At 44.2% G+C, this 15,079-nt stretch overlaps 1 protein-coding gene across 2 annotated transcripts; it reads left to right on the forward strand.

The window, feature by feature from the left end:
- Window positions 1–238: 238 nt before the first annotated feature.
- Drp1 (dynamin related protein 1) lies at window positions 239–13,454 on the forward strand. Of its 2 annotated transcripts, none has more exons than XM_075873022.1 (10): window positions 239–499; window positions 559–825; window positions 1,357–1,606; window positions 2,831–3,198; window positions 4,351–4,563; window positions 6,355–6,750; window positions 9,953–10,084; window positions 10,519–10,576; window positions 10,667–10,878; window positions 13,322–13,454. In XM_075873022.1, exons 1-10 carry the CDS (start codon window positions 398–400, stop codon window positions 13,376–13,378), a joined length of 2,055 nt encoding a protein of 684 aa, XP_075729137.1. In that variant the 5' UTR covers window positions 239–397; the 3' UTR covers window positions 13,379–13,454. The 2 variants fall into 2 exon arrangements, with proteins under 2 accessions (XP_075729137.1, XP_037271253.2); XM_037415356.2 differs by having other exon boundaries at window positions 240–499; window positions 6,370–6,750.
- The last annotated feature ends 1,625 nt before the right edge of the window (window positions 13,455–15,079 follow it).

Genomic DNA, 15,079 nt, shown 5'->3' on the forward strand with positions numbered 1-15,079 from the left:
TGCTTTTCTTGCTAACTAATGTAAGTAAAAACTAAAGCATAAAAATAATTAATAATTTGCAGTTTTTGCAATACAGCGTTTTTTTCTTTCTTGCTGTTACGTAGCAAGTGAACAGTTCACTTTGATCGCAACATTTCACAACAAAGTGTACACCGAGTGCACCACGAGAGTGCACTTTGGTGATAGTGTAGTGAACGAATAAACGAGTAGACCCTTCTTTGGTGGCGCCAGTGGCGCACCCTGTGGTTGGTGGGTGGTGGTGGTGGTCGTGCGGATAACGAGGATGCATACATGCTAGCCGATCGTAGGGGCCTGGCCTGAACGGCGCCCGCCGGGTTTGTCGCAATGCTGAATAGCTTGTAAGTTTACTCCTCGATTAAAGTAGCTCAGATTCGTTATGGAAGCCCTGATTCCTGTCATCAACAAGCTCCAAGATGTATTCAACACCATCGGTGCCGACGCACTTCAGCTACCTCAAATCGTGGTCGTGGGCGCCCAGGTGAGTGAGGCACGGTGCGCTGTGTGCGTGCTCTCGGCCCACCGACGTTTTCTTCGCAGAGTTCGGGCAAGAGCTCCGTCTTGGAAAGCCTGGTGGGCAGGGACTTCCTGCCGCGTGGTTCGGGCATCGTGACCCGTCGACCTCTGGTGCTTCAGTTGGTTTACGTCTCCAAGGACGACGTCCAGCACCGCTCCGCCGATGAAGGCACGTTGCAACTCGAAGAGTGGGCCAAGTTCTTGCACACGAAGAACAAAATCTACACGGACTTTGACACTGTCAGGGAGGAGATCGAAGCGGAGACCGACCGCATGAGCGGGACCAACAAGGTACGCGCGGACAGTTTAGGCTCTTTCACTCTCATTCATTCGCGTGTGGCGCTCTCCGACCCGGGGAATCACTGCGATCGCTTATCTTTATCAGTTGGCGGGATCGTGGGCCTTTACGTTGAGTTCATAGCTTGTAAAAATGCCGGGGCTAGTTTGATTTCAGTTGCAAATATTAAGTTACTATAACTTCGCCTGAATATTGACGCGGTTAGAGATTGTTTACTTTCCACACTAACCCGATTCATTTCTGTTGCATTGAAAATGAAAACAAGCAGATTGAGGACATGGCTGTTTTCAATCTTGCTAGACTGCTCAATCCTTAAACCAAATACACTCGAAAAGACTCAACGCAGGGAGTGCACCCACAGTTGGTCACCTGTGAGTATACTGCTTTCATTGCGCATTCATAGGTTTAGCCAGCAAAAGTGGTAGTGGAGAACTTGTGCATTGCATAAAATTAAACCTTCCCCAAAAGCGATTGGATCTTGCGGGTTTCAAGAGAACTGACAGGATCGTTGATGTGTTGTACAGGGTATCTGCCCCGAGCCCATCAGCCTGAAGATATTCTCCAGTCGTGTGGTGAACCTAGCACTTGTGGACTTACCGGGACTGACCAAAGTGCCTGTGGGAGACCAACCCGATGACATTGAGCAACAGGTTCGCACTCTCATCCTGCACTACATCAGTAACCCGAACTCGCTCATCCTGGCTGTCACGGCTGCCAATACAGACTTTGCCACCTCTGAGGCACTCAAGCTGGCACGCGAAGTGGACCCAGATGGTACGTTTTGCTCTACTTCACTTCAACACTTTCTCCTTTGCTGCATAGTTTCCAATCTCCCAGAATGTATGACATATTGCTCTATACGTAACTTGCAACTGCGGTCACACCGCAGAACTCTGGGATACGATCTTAGCATGTGCTGCCATAACTGCGCACATGGCAGTAGATGGCATAATCTACTCAACGATTCTTCTTTTTCATACATAAGTAAAGTAAAAGATTAAAAACACGCACACTATGCCAAATGGTTCGTTGCACGAACGTAAATGCAGTGTGGTCCTTGTGACATGCTTGCTCCGTGAGCTCTGTGATGGCAGACGGAAGACAAGAACTGATGTCACTTGCAAGTTATATATAAAATTATTTTTTCAAGATAATTGTGAAACATATGACCATTGAAGCAAAACTGCGATTCGGCCTAGTTGGAACATATTCATCTTGAAAGTGTGCAAATACTTAAAGACTAATCTGACCATTAATTAGCACCCTAGTGCACTGCATGACACAGCATTCCAATTTTTTCACAAGCTCGTACAGCATAGGCTGTAAGCATAGCACATCCATGTACTGCATGCACTTATATTTCCGAGTTAGTCATCTGATATTTGATTATCTGTCAAACTTTGAGCAAGTATAATTCTGTACGCTTCAATCTGTGGTTATCACTACATAGCCACACATGCCTATCTTGCTTCACACATAATTCCCTGTATCTTGGAGCCTATGAAGTTGAGCAGGTAACTTAAAATTAAGAAATGTTGGGTAACTCAGTGTATCAGCAAACTTCAAATAATGTGGGTAGCTAAAGCAGCATAGGAAACTCTTACGAGGCTCTCTGGATAGCGTTACATTATTTAGCACACAATACAAGTGAGAGAACCGCTGGTCATTAAGCATCACAGATTGGATTCCAGGAGAAGGCAAGTGGGTGAAAGTGAGAGAGAAACTTAGGTGGGCAGATAAGATTAGGAAGTTTGTGGGTATAAAGTGGTAGCATCAAGCACAGGACCGAATTGACTAGTGGAACATGGGAGAGGCTTTTGTCCTGTATTGGATGTAGTCAGGCTGCTGCTGCTGATAAGCGAGATAATTTTGTGAGGTTAGGTTGGCTCGTATACTGTGTGCAGAAGAGCCTCGTAGCAGCTGTTTTGATGCCTTCTGCCCACTGATTCTGTCTACATAGGTTTAAAGGAAGTTCTTTGTGTTGACACGTGTGTGCAGGCCGCCGGACACTGGCAGTGATTACCAAACTAGATCTGATGGATGCGGGTACAGATGCAATGGATGTGCTGTGCGGCCGGGTGATTCCTGTGAAGTTAGGCATAATAGGTGTGGTGAACCGGTCGCAGCAAGACATCAAGGACCGCAAGCCAATTGCGGATGCGTTGCGTGACGAGGCACTGTTCCTTCAGCGCAAGTATCCTGCCCTGGCAGCACGCAATGGCACCGAGTACTTGGCCAAGACACTTAACCGTCTGCTTATGCACCATATTCGCGACTGCCTGCCAGAGCTGAAGACTCGCGTCAATGTCATGATTTCCCAGTTTCAGTCCCTGCTAAGCTCGTATGGTGAAGCCGTCCAAGATCAGGTAATGAGCCACAGCCTTCTGCATTATCATTTTGCAGATTTTACATACTGTAAAATCCCAAACAAATCCCTCCCCCCCCCCCCTTTTTTTTTGAAAGACTAATGACCAAGCAAACACTCTATATTTGATGTTTTTATTTGCGTGTCAAGGGTGATTAAAGTATGCAATAAGTGCATATTCAATAAAGCATTTCGTTAGAAGCATGATTGCGCATTATTCATTTTTAGCAGCTGTTTCACTGCCACATTAAAGTTTTATCGTTTTACCCACAATCGATCAGCCACCCCCCCCCCCCCCCCCCTCCGGATCTTGTGAAATTATCCATAGGGAAGGATGATTGCTCGGGATTTTACAATACTGCGTTTCTAGCTCCAGTGGTAATACTATGCCCTGTGGCATAGCACATATATGCAGCTTTCAGGGTTTTCATTGTTTCATTTTTGTAGAAAGTATGAATCAGTCCTGTTCTAAAGGTCCCTGTAACATTAAGGTGTCAACACAGACTTAAACCACATTTATCACATTTATCTTTCACATGTCGCATGCACCCAGAACTCGAAAGTGGTTTATGCATTTATGTGTGAAACTATCTTGGGGCATTTTTCCTTGCAATGTGTGCTGTGAGTTCACCGAGTTCACTTCAGTGAAATCAGTAAGTTCACTTTTTAATACTTTGTCTGGCATTACAGACTACAATGCTGTCAACAATAGAAACGTTGGCTATTAATTGAAAAGTTGGGAGCTGTGTGCACTGTTTCCTGAAACTGCAATGCCTGACACATTTTCATTATGCCTAGCTTATGAATCGCTGGCCCTGCATATAAGGCAGGCTCCTTAGCATTGTTAAAAACACTAGAAAGCTGCTGGCACATTTAAGATCAGTACATGTACAAGTGAAAACAAAACAAAAAACACTGGTTTCTGCATTCAAATAACACATTCCTAGACATTTCAACATTATTACATGTTCTATGTTTATAAATATACACCAAGAAACCATTTCATGGGATACGATGGGCAGCATTGCATTTTCAGAAAGAAAACACTCAGTTGTTGGTCAGTGCATGCGGCTGAGAGTTTATGCGGAAATTTCAACTGTGTTGAAAAGCAACTTGTTGATTTGCCTTCTGGCTTTATTTTCTGCTTGTGTAGGGCCAGACACTTCTTCAAATCATCACCAAGTTTGCATCATCCTACTGTGCTACCATTGAAGGCACTGCACGGAATATTGAGACCACCGAGCTGTGTGGGGGTGCTCGTATCTGCTATATTTTCCATGAGACCTTTGGCCGCACCTTGGATTCCATCCACCCCTTGGGGGGCCTCAGCACTCTCGACATTCTCACTGCCATTCGCAATGCAACGGTAGGAGCTGCAAGTGTTCGAGATGCATGCATGACTGTCCACATCTAAGGCAAAGCATCTGTTGTGTGGAATATTCTATTCGTATCTTTGCGTAGGTGGTAAACCTCCCAAAGGACATATAGTGCGTATAATATACTGCATAAATTAGTACGTCTTGCTGTAGTGCAGGGCTGCATGTGCCAAAATTTTGCGCTTCACAGATGGAGTGTTTAGTTCAATACAGTATCTGTCTCATTACTGTGTTCAACTGATTTAACTAGAACTGATCCATCATTGTTGTGAGTGAAAGAAGTAATTTATGTGCGTACAAAATGGTCTAACCCCTCTGACATTTCATGAGGACGTTATTCAGTGTAGTATGTCATAAAATGGTTTTACCAAACGTAAAAACATTAGAGGTGCAAAAGAATGAGGCCAAGAAAAAAATGGGACTGGTGCCAATTTTTATTAGACCATGCGACAATTTGCCATAGAACGCATTTTAGTCCATTACTAAGCCATGCTTGAATATGTCACATTCTTGGCTTCCGATATATTTTAAGCTTAACACAGTGTTTTGTTTTTGTCTGTAGTGCCTTCATATTCAAAAATGCACTTTGAATATATGGACATAGTACTGGACACAACGCAATGATCGCTGCGTCTTGTACACTGTTTTTGATGTGTCAATATTTACGAAGTGCACTTTTGAATATGAGTCAACATCGACTTACCCACCTTATAGCTCTTAGTTGTCTGTGTTGTCTGTTTTGAGCTTGCTGGGCTAAAGGGGCCCTGCCCTATCTCTTTGAACATAGTCACAAGATATTATTGTATGACATGCAGTAGGAAATTTGCGTTGATTTGCAACAGTGAAAAAAATCGCTTGCTCTCTTCTGTACAATATTGCCCAAGCTACGCAGCAAAAGTGTGTGCTCTGTGGGATGACCACAAAAGTCTTATGCTGCACATTATATAGGTTCCAGTGGCCACCTAAGAGGTGTCATTTGAAACATGTCTGAACCAGTGGCCAATGATGATAAAAACAACAACAACAAAATTCCCAAAGCTTTTATGTGTGGGAAAACAGCTTTTGGGTGACGCATAGCCTTGTGACATTCTACCTGTGTAATGTCCAGCATGCTCATCGCAATGAAAGGCGAGGGAAATCACATGATTAGTGTGGCAACCTGGTCTAGAATCGGTAGCCTAAACAACTTTGAGCTGCACGAGATCTGTAAGGCAACAAAATCTTACCTATGTACTTGGGGCCGACTTATCTTGAGAAAGTGGAGCGAAAGCTATGCAGGCAGGGCTTACGCACATTTGTATTGCCCTGCAAGTAGTACAGCAGCTTGCGGCCAATTTTGGTTTTGCTTTCTCATATCATGAACGTGTTTAGGAAATTATGCAAAAATCTGAATGGGAGAAACACTTCGAAGTTCTGGTGTACATTCTAGTGTCATATTACGATTGCTGATACGGTGGTGCCGTCTAAGAACTGGAAAGAAAGGGAGGGCATCTTTGCAAAGTGAACCGTAACCGTATTTTACCTACGACTTCCTGCAACTGTTTCAGTCTCATAATTAATGAAGTGGCATATATTTCAGCAAGGCAAATCAGAAAATTATCAGTTAACATAAATACAATTTTTTTTGGTGAGACAGCTTGCATGTGCTTCGATTCTCTAGCTTCCACAGTGCTGACAACGAAACTTGTCACCAATTATAGTAAGTTTATTCTATGATAAGTTAGAAAAGTGTTGCAGGGCCCCTTTGAAATTTTATTTGAAGGGACGCTAAAGCGTGGCAGTGGCGTCTGTGGCAGGGTCCGCGGCCAGCCCTGTTTGTGCCGGAGGTGTCCTTTGAGCTGTTGGTCAAAAGGCAGATCCGGCGCCTGGAGGAGCCAAGCCTGCGCTGCGTGGAGTTGGTGCACGAGGAGATGCAGCGCATCATACAGCACTGTGGCACCGAGGTTCAGCAGGAGATGCTGCGCTTCCCCAAGTTGCATGAGTGCATCGTCGAGGTGGTCACCCAGCTGCTTAGGCGACGCCTGCCGGCCGCCAACTCTATGGTTGAAAACTTGGTTGCCATTGAGCTTGCCTACATCAACACCAAACACCCCGACTTCCACGATGTGGCCAGCGCTCTGACCAAAGCAACGCGCACTCATGAAGCAGCCATTGCCGCCCAAGATGGGCTTCCAGAGGTGCACTACCCTGTTAGTTGGTGCATAATGGGAGATTTTCCTAATATGCAAGTGCGCTTCTCTGCAATGCATGTTCGCTCTACTAATGGCAGCACCAGTGGTGCTCCAAGTGGAGATGAGGTCCTTGTCGCATATGCAGGGCATTGTCTATTATCCATGTCTGTATCACAACAGCCGAGTCAACATTTTCCACGTCACAGCGCAAGCAAAGTGTGCTCAAATACATTGCTTTAACAATAGGCTAGGCGCCATTAGTAAGAAAACTACATAGGAACGAAGTGCACTTGCAGATTAAGAAAATCTGGTATTGCATTGGCAGACACTTGTTAAAAGGGTAGTGATGTGAAAATTTTTATTGACCATTTATTGCTGTCTAATAAAAGGCCAAGCTCTCAAAAGCCTAGAAAATATACTGCTACATTACTGTTCCTTGTGCAACACACACATGGACCAGGAAAAAATACACTACAGGTGTAAATGGCGTCTTTCTGGTACATGTGTGCATTGCACATATAACAGTCATGACTCAGTGACGATTCGCACAGTTGTCAGTACTCTACTGCTAAGCGTGGGTACACCCTGAAAAAGTAAAAACAGTGCATTTTTAAAAGCTAGTTTTTACTGTACACTGGCGTCTCAACACGGTATCAGCTTATCATCCAGTGTTCGGGCAAGATATTGTGACATTTTCACAGCCGCTGAGCACCATGACTCTGTTGGTGATGCACAAGCGACCTTTTTAGAAGTTTCGGTGCTTCACGTCATCACAGCCCATCCAGACTGCTGTGTGAAGTCGCCAGAATTCGTACTGTAGCCTGACATCAAGCTAGTGCTGATGTCGGTAGGTGCACCCGGCAAAATTCACTTTAATATAAAAAAAAAATTGGCGGGAATCCTTAAGCTTTGCCCTGGAAAATTGAACACGATACTGTTATCCTGTCCCTAGTGAGCAATTCAACCACTTGATGCATACTCTTTAGTGTATGATGTTTTTCGAGAAGTTTAAATTGTGCTACCGTCTTGAATCGGGCTGGTTGCTAGATACGACTTTGAAAGAAGAAACAGCGCTAGAACAGGTGTCTTCTCATCTCTGTCCTGTTCCAGCGCTGTTTTTTTCTTTAATGTTTGGATTACTACAATGTAATCGATAAAGTTGAAAGTGGCTTGTGTCAGTGAAGCTTTCGCATGTGGCTTCATTCTGTGTAATTGGTAGCATGTTTTAAACTGCAAGTAGTTATGCGCGTGAAATGTTTGCGAACTTGCTATGCATCCACTACGTGGTCTTAAGGGCATAGACGCAGTAACATATTTGCCTTTTGTAATGGATGGCCAGCTTTAAATCACGAAGTTGTTATGATAATCGCATGTTCTGACGCCCGATAAAATATACGCTTGTACCACACGATATTACTGTAATACAGTAGAATGTCGATGATACGATTGCAGTTGATGCGAATCTCGCGATGATAGGAATTCTAAAGTTCCTTCGGTTGGACTGCATTATACAAAATGCGCCATCATTCGGTGTTATACAAACAGGCTCTCCAGCCACTACGGATGACACGAATACACGATTGACCACTTCACACGAACAGCGCGACACGGCTTGTCTGTGGGGAAAGGCCCGTTCAAAGCGAGCCTCAAAGAGAGTGAACACGGTAAAACTCATGGGAATTTTCCCCGCTTCGCTGTCAAGTGGCCGAAAACCCACGCCACGAGGCTGATGCGAAAAAATACGCCCGAGACCAATTTTTCCGCCACGCGATTGCAGATCGCCTATTAGCTTCACGGCTTTGGCTACACCGCCTACACTAGGTCTCAAACCACGTGATGTAAACAATGAGTTCCAAATTCAGCATGGTGGCAAAGGCGTCCGCGGTGGCTCGCGTCGGCTCAGTTGCAAACTACCCGTGTAGCGCGATGAACTTCACTGCTTTGACGACGATGCGTTCATCGAGAGCCTAGTTTGGATTAGGATCGCTGCGAAGACCGGAAGTAGAAGAAGGTGCAGCAGCAGTAGCGAGTCGACATGACCTAATGTGTCCCACTCGCTTTTGTACTGCCGGCTGAATCTGTCGCCGCCGCTGCCAGTGCGCCCGCTCGTGTCGTTTCTGCTGGCGTATCTCCCGAAACAACGTTTGTACCATTGTAAACTGTTTCTTTTGAGTGCTTTGCATGCATAACTAGAACTCGGTACAAATTTTAATGCTCAGGAAACGGTCAAAATGGAATAAATTTTCATGCGGCGAAGGCGGCGGCAGTAGGCAGAATGAATGTGAACAATTTTTGGTGGGCGTGGACGTGGTTTCGCGGCTGCTCTGGCGTTTTCGCTTTAATTCTCCTGTGTGACTGATTTTTTTTCGAGTCGACTTCGTGGCGCGTTTTTCCTGCCTCTTAAGCGGTAAAGCGAGTGAATTTCCAATAGGTTTTGCCGCTTTCTCTCCCTTTGATGCCAAGTGTGAATACACTTTAAGCGCTCGCAGCATGAGTGAGGAAACCACGGCCCTTTGTTGAGAGGCGGTGAAAGCAGGAAAGTTCAAAAGATCATGGACTTTTTTTGAGCAAGTAGTAGTTGACCCCAATAAAGTTCCTGTTCATCTTCATGATCAGCTTTAATTGGTTTTCGGTTCATATAAATTCGGGATGATACGAATATTTTGCGTGCTCCCTTCGAATTTGTATCTGTGAGATTTTGCTGTAATAGATGGTGTATTGTGAAGCCTGTATACAGGAGACACTTGTGTTTGCAAAGTATGAAAGTTATTTTCACTGCATTTCCAGAAAGTTACTTTTGCTGTATTTCCAAGCGAAAGCGTGGCTGTGTAGTAGAACCCATGTTTGCCACACAAACGGCCTGGGTTTAATCCTCACTCGGACCCAGAAATTTTCATTATTTGTTTTATTTGCATCTCTCTCGATTTCTCGGTCATGCTCAAGATGACGCTTTTTGGCTCACAATTGACGGCGTCCATTCTGACACTGTCGCAGGAATTTCTGTGAAACGAGCTCTTTAGTGCTGTCGTGTTAAAAATATCTTGCCAGCATTTGCTGAGCCTCACACTTGCCCAGAGCCACCTCTGTATAGAGGAGATTTGTATAGCAGTGTAAACACACTTCCAAAAAGTACTTTGTGTGCCACTTTGATGCCTCCACCCTCCCCATCGGGAAGAGATTGTCACTTCAATTTTGCCATGCCCTGCAGAGTCGTCGTGGGGCAGCAGGTGACGTTGCAGCCTCTGTGCCAGTTGTCAGTAGCAGCAGTAGCACTAGTGTGGGGGAACCAAGCAACCCAGCGACACCCGTCAAGAAACCAGTCAATCTTTTGCCTGAGGAGGTAAGCTGCTGCTTGTGCACTTTTGTTAATGATATGCTCCTGGAATAATTTGCACAGCCACTACATTAGCTTCCAGAATACCATCTTGTACATTACTGTTTAGAGATAGCTTGCAAAGTGCAAAAGAGATCAGCAAGAGAAATACGGACATAAGTACAGCCAGCACAACCTCTTGTGTAGTCTCTCTTCTTGTCCAACCTTGTCTTGCAGTTCACAGGTCATGCAGTGTGAAATATCTCACTTTGCAATGCCCCATTATCTGTAGTGTTGCAATGCTGTACTGTGGTCAAAGCGACTAGGTTATTTCATAGATTACTGTTTCTATAATTTACAGTTTGATTGAATAAAGGTGTGCTCTATGTAGCATGTGCTTTTAGTGGCAAGAGAATCTCCATATTGCTGACACCCTTTTCTTATCACCACCTCTTTTGCAGCCACCCGCAGGACCTCGAAAGCTGTCGGCACGTGAGCAGCGGGACTGCGAAGTGATCGGTGAGTGAGAGACGTGCGTGATATCGGTGTTGCGAGTCTCTTGATTGCATGCAATGCAATCCTTACCTCTGATGTCGCTGGTTTTCACAGAACGGCTGATTCGATCGTACTTCCTGATTGTGCGCAAGAACATCCAGGACTCTGTTCCCAAAGCGATCATGCATTTCTTGGTCAACTACGTCAAAGATAACTTGCAGAGCGAGCTGGTGACACACCTGTACAAACACGACTGCTTCAACCAACTGCTGGCCGAGTCTGAGCACGTTGCAGTGAGACGGCGTGAGGCAGCACAGATGGTCAAGGTATGCTTTCATCCCAAACGTTTCTGTGTTGAAGTATTCAAATTCAACTTATGTGTCTCCGTGTATCTTGGTCATTGTAATTGATGTAAACTCTTGGAAAATTGCACAACCGTAGGAAGCATAAAAGAAAAGAACATTGCATCTGACAATGGTAACTCTCATATGCAGAAAGCCAAACAAATATTACACTCATGTCCCATTGTCCTGCCTTTGTGTTACTGCTTCTTTGACCATTATTTACTAGCTAGCTCACTTATGCACATTGCTGTTATGAAGGAGATGACGTTTACATTTATTATGCGATTCTGTGTCCAAGCTTGCTTTCTGGTAGTCTGATAATATGTTGATGAAGTGTAGACACTATTGTCTAAGGTTCTTTTGAATATGTTGCGAATGATTTAAAGTGCTGCTTGTAAAGTTACTTGTTGCTGACTTTGTATCATTTGCATGCTTGCATAATGCCTGTTATCACTTTTAGCGCTGCCCTGATTAGAAGTTAGGGCTCAGAAGAAGTCTGTGAAGTTTAAATGTGTACTCATTTGGTAAAGCAATTGTTAAATGCAGGACTGCTTGATATTGTCAGAGTGGAGAGCGCACAAATCTCGGTTCCCCATCAGGAGTCCATAGGAGTCAATGCAATGCATACATACTCTTGCCCCAGTGAACACTTTTTCTTCTGCCGTTATTCTTTAATAAAGTTTGCCGATGCAATTTCAGGCTCAGGTATTTAATACTGTGCCGTAAACACATTCTTGAACATTTTCAGAGCATAAAAACCTACATCTACAAAGTCTTAAATGCGTGTGGGCACCACCAGGAACCGCCGCCGTTTACTAAGCCTCAAGGCCGCCATTGCTCGATAGCGAAGGCAATGAGACTGCTCTGTTTTTGCCACAGGCTTGCTTTTGGGCTTCAGACAGTTCGAAGCTGAAGTTTAGTTTGCTACACGCTGCTGATGAGTGCAATCGTAAAACAAAGCTTTTTCCCCTGTGCCAGTGCTTCTGTTTATTTTTGCGCTTAGCCAGTGTCGTCACTGATCATAGCGGTGGTTCCTCCACGTTATCAGCAAGATAAGCCAGCAGCTACTTATGGATGATAAGAATAGCATAGAACAAGGCATAAGTTACGGCTCCACATACCATGCCAGCATCTTGGCGTTGTCAGATACTTTTTGACTACAGACAGCTGCTGGTTTTAGCCTGTTAGTGCAACTGTCAGATTCGTTCACAAAAGCTGTAGCAGTTGTTTCAGCATGCTTTTCAACATGGTATCGCTAAGCGTGTATGACAATTGTCTAAACGCTTCTAGGGGAAAAAAAAAAAGGAAGCAGCCGACACTTTTCGAATTTTGAAAATGATAGTTCCATTGTTTTGCTAGCTCAGGTCGGCTATATTGTATTTGATTTCACTACAATGAAATTTTTCCCGCGCCATGTCAGTTTCGGTGTAGCGTGGTTTGACTGGAGTGTCTTTCCAAGTGCCATCTTTTGGCATGGTAGCAGGCAAGCGCTTCGGTTCTGTAGCTTCCACAGTGCTGTCAGGTAAAGTTGTCACCGAGTATAAGCAGCTATTGATTGGCAAATTGAGCACTGCTTTTGACCACGTGGTTTGCACAGTATGAGTAAGATTGTTTTGTTGCTTCAGTAACACATGTGGATGTACTGCTGGAAAAAAGGTGTAGCAGTGACATAGCATGACTAGAAAGAGAATTCCACTCTATCATGTGTTTTATTTTTGCAGCATACTTTGGCCTGTAGTATTCTGTATGGGTAGTTGCAAAAATGCTCTATAGGCACGTCCTTCATAATGACATGTCAGCTGTTAATGAATGTGTCGAATTCAGAACAACCTATTGCAATCAGCTTGATACTTTGTTGCAAGAAAGTTAAGACGGCGGGATATTGTTGTCAATATGGGAACATGTATCTATGTAGCCATGATGAATAATGCAAACTGAGTGTATAGGGGGTTAGCTTAGTATTCAACTTGCATTTTCTTTTCCATCACTAGTTACAGCAAACAAAACAAATCCCATATTCAAATAAATGTCTCTTGCATGCAGTCATTAAAAAAAATATGATTGCCACATGATCGTGGTGCTTCCTCTCATTTGCAGAATGTGCAAACAGTAAGCCCCACATCTGCTTCTTATATTTCCTATGCTGCTACTAATTCATCTTTGATGTATAGATCTCGCGACTAAAGGGAAAAGTTCAAGGGAAGGTGCCGGCATGTTGTAATGAGAAATAGTTGAAAAGGGCAACATTCTGGCAAGAATATGTTGTCGCCCTGATGAAGACAAGTTGTTGAAACATTGGATCTAGGAACATTTCCTTCTCAATTTCTCATGAAATCTTGTTAGGTACAGAAATGGCTGCTAATTGAATCAGTGTGACAAGTTCAGCCTACCAACTGAAGGTGTTTCTGTTTGTTGTTTGTTGCAGGCATTGCATAAAGCGAGCCAAATAATTGGTGAAATAAGGGAGACCCACATGTGGTGAGATCATCTGCACCGATTTTGGTGGCATGTAGTATTGTTCTTACGTTGCACTTGAGATAAAAAGCGTTCCAGCACCAGTCTTTGTCTTGATTTGTATGTTCGGCTATAAACCGTCCTGCAGTAGCAATTTGACTGACATCCTATCTTCCTTCGAACTACTTGATGTCATGAAAATTTTGTGCAACAGTTACCTTAATAATGATAGCCATTGCATATTTCGAGTCAATTACTTTTTCACATCTGTTCCAAGCTGGACACAGTATTTGGGCATATTTAGCATAGAATCTTCTAGCTGTTAGCAAATTATGTGCCTTATAAATGGAGCCCAGCTCCACGTACTACCGTGAGGATTATGAGTGGGAACATGGGACTGCATGAAAATAGCCTCAAACCTTGTGCTGGGGTGCTCTGCGGCAGCTGATGGCAAAAACAAAGCGGAAAAGGTTAAGCAGTTGAAACTCTGTCCTCACTAGTGCTGGCACAAGCTGACTGCGTCTGGCATGCTGCTTATTATAAAGTAGGCATGCCAAGCAGAATGCACCTGTGAAATAGTCTATAGCACCGTGTGAACCTACCACTTTCTTATTCACTTCTGCACATATACACACACAATATTAAGATAAACCAAAATAAGGTTTCAGAGAGACACTAATGCTCTTTGATTCCTGTGAGCCTCCTACTAGTTGCACTACAAAAACATATGGCCTGCATGAAATAACAAAAAAAGACGCATGTTCTGAGTGGCAGGAGGAAAGTATCGCAGTTTCCACTTAATTTTTCTCAACGGTATCGGAGTATCCTTCAAATGGGGGTTTGAGGCTATTGGCCACGCACTTACGTGTTCCCGCTCGTGTCACTCGCAATACTACATATATAGTGTGTAGATTTTCAGCTGTGTTTGGTTATGATAATGATCACCAATTAGCATAATAAGGCATCTGTTCCCTACAAAAAATTTAATCTGCTTTGTGAGGGCGCTACAGCTAAGAAAAAGACTTTTGTGTTGCTAGTCACCAACTCACTTTTTCAGACATGAGAAGCACAGAAAATGGCTGAACAAAGAGGCAACTTGGAATCTCAAATCTTTGAAAAAGCAAATTATGCAGTTTCAATGTACAGGCGATCACAGATTAATTTTTGGAACACTGGACACGCTGCCGCTTGTTGGTGAAACATGCTGGCATAAAAATGAAACTGCGAGCATAAAAATAAAACCGTCATCTTTGCATACATACTAGTAGTCTCCCTAGTAAGCGAGCCTCGCTCCCTTGTGCATTTAAAACGGCACTTCCTTGTACTAGATGGCTGCCGCTAAGTGCCTCTTAGCACTGTGAAAAGCATTCTTGGGCAATTGGAGCCTGTAGCATGGTCCGTGCTTGTGCACTATGGACTGTGGTTACGCTAGTGGTGTTAAAAAATACAGATGGTGACGAAGCACATCAATGTGCACGATTTGGGCTCAAACACACAATCACGTACAGTATGTTGTACACCCCCTTGCCACTACGGGCACCATGCATGCAAGTTTTCCCGTGTGACTGCAACGCCAAGCCTAGCAGAGCAATAATAAGATAGGGTTGGTCAAGATGGAAAGCAATGCACGTGTCTTCCTCCCTTCATGAGCCGTGCTACATGGGGTATACATGCGGATGTCGGCGAACTCGGGACTGGCCCGTGCGAGCAACACAGCTGCCTCTGGTCA

The sequence above is a fragment of the Rhipicephalus microplus genome, chromosome 9 (genome assembly GCF_043290135.1).
Source record: "Rhipicephalus microplus isolate Deutch F79 chromosome 9, USDA_Rmic, whole genome shotgun sequence".
Lineage (NCBI taxonomy): Eukaryota > Metazoa > Arthropoda > Arachnida > Ixodida > Ixodidae > Rhipicephalus > Rhipicephalus microplus.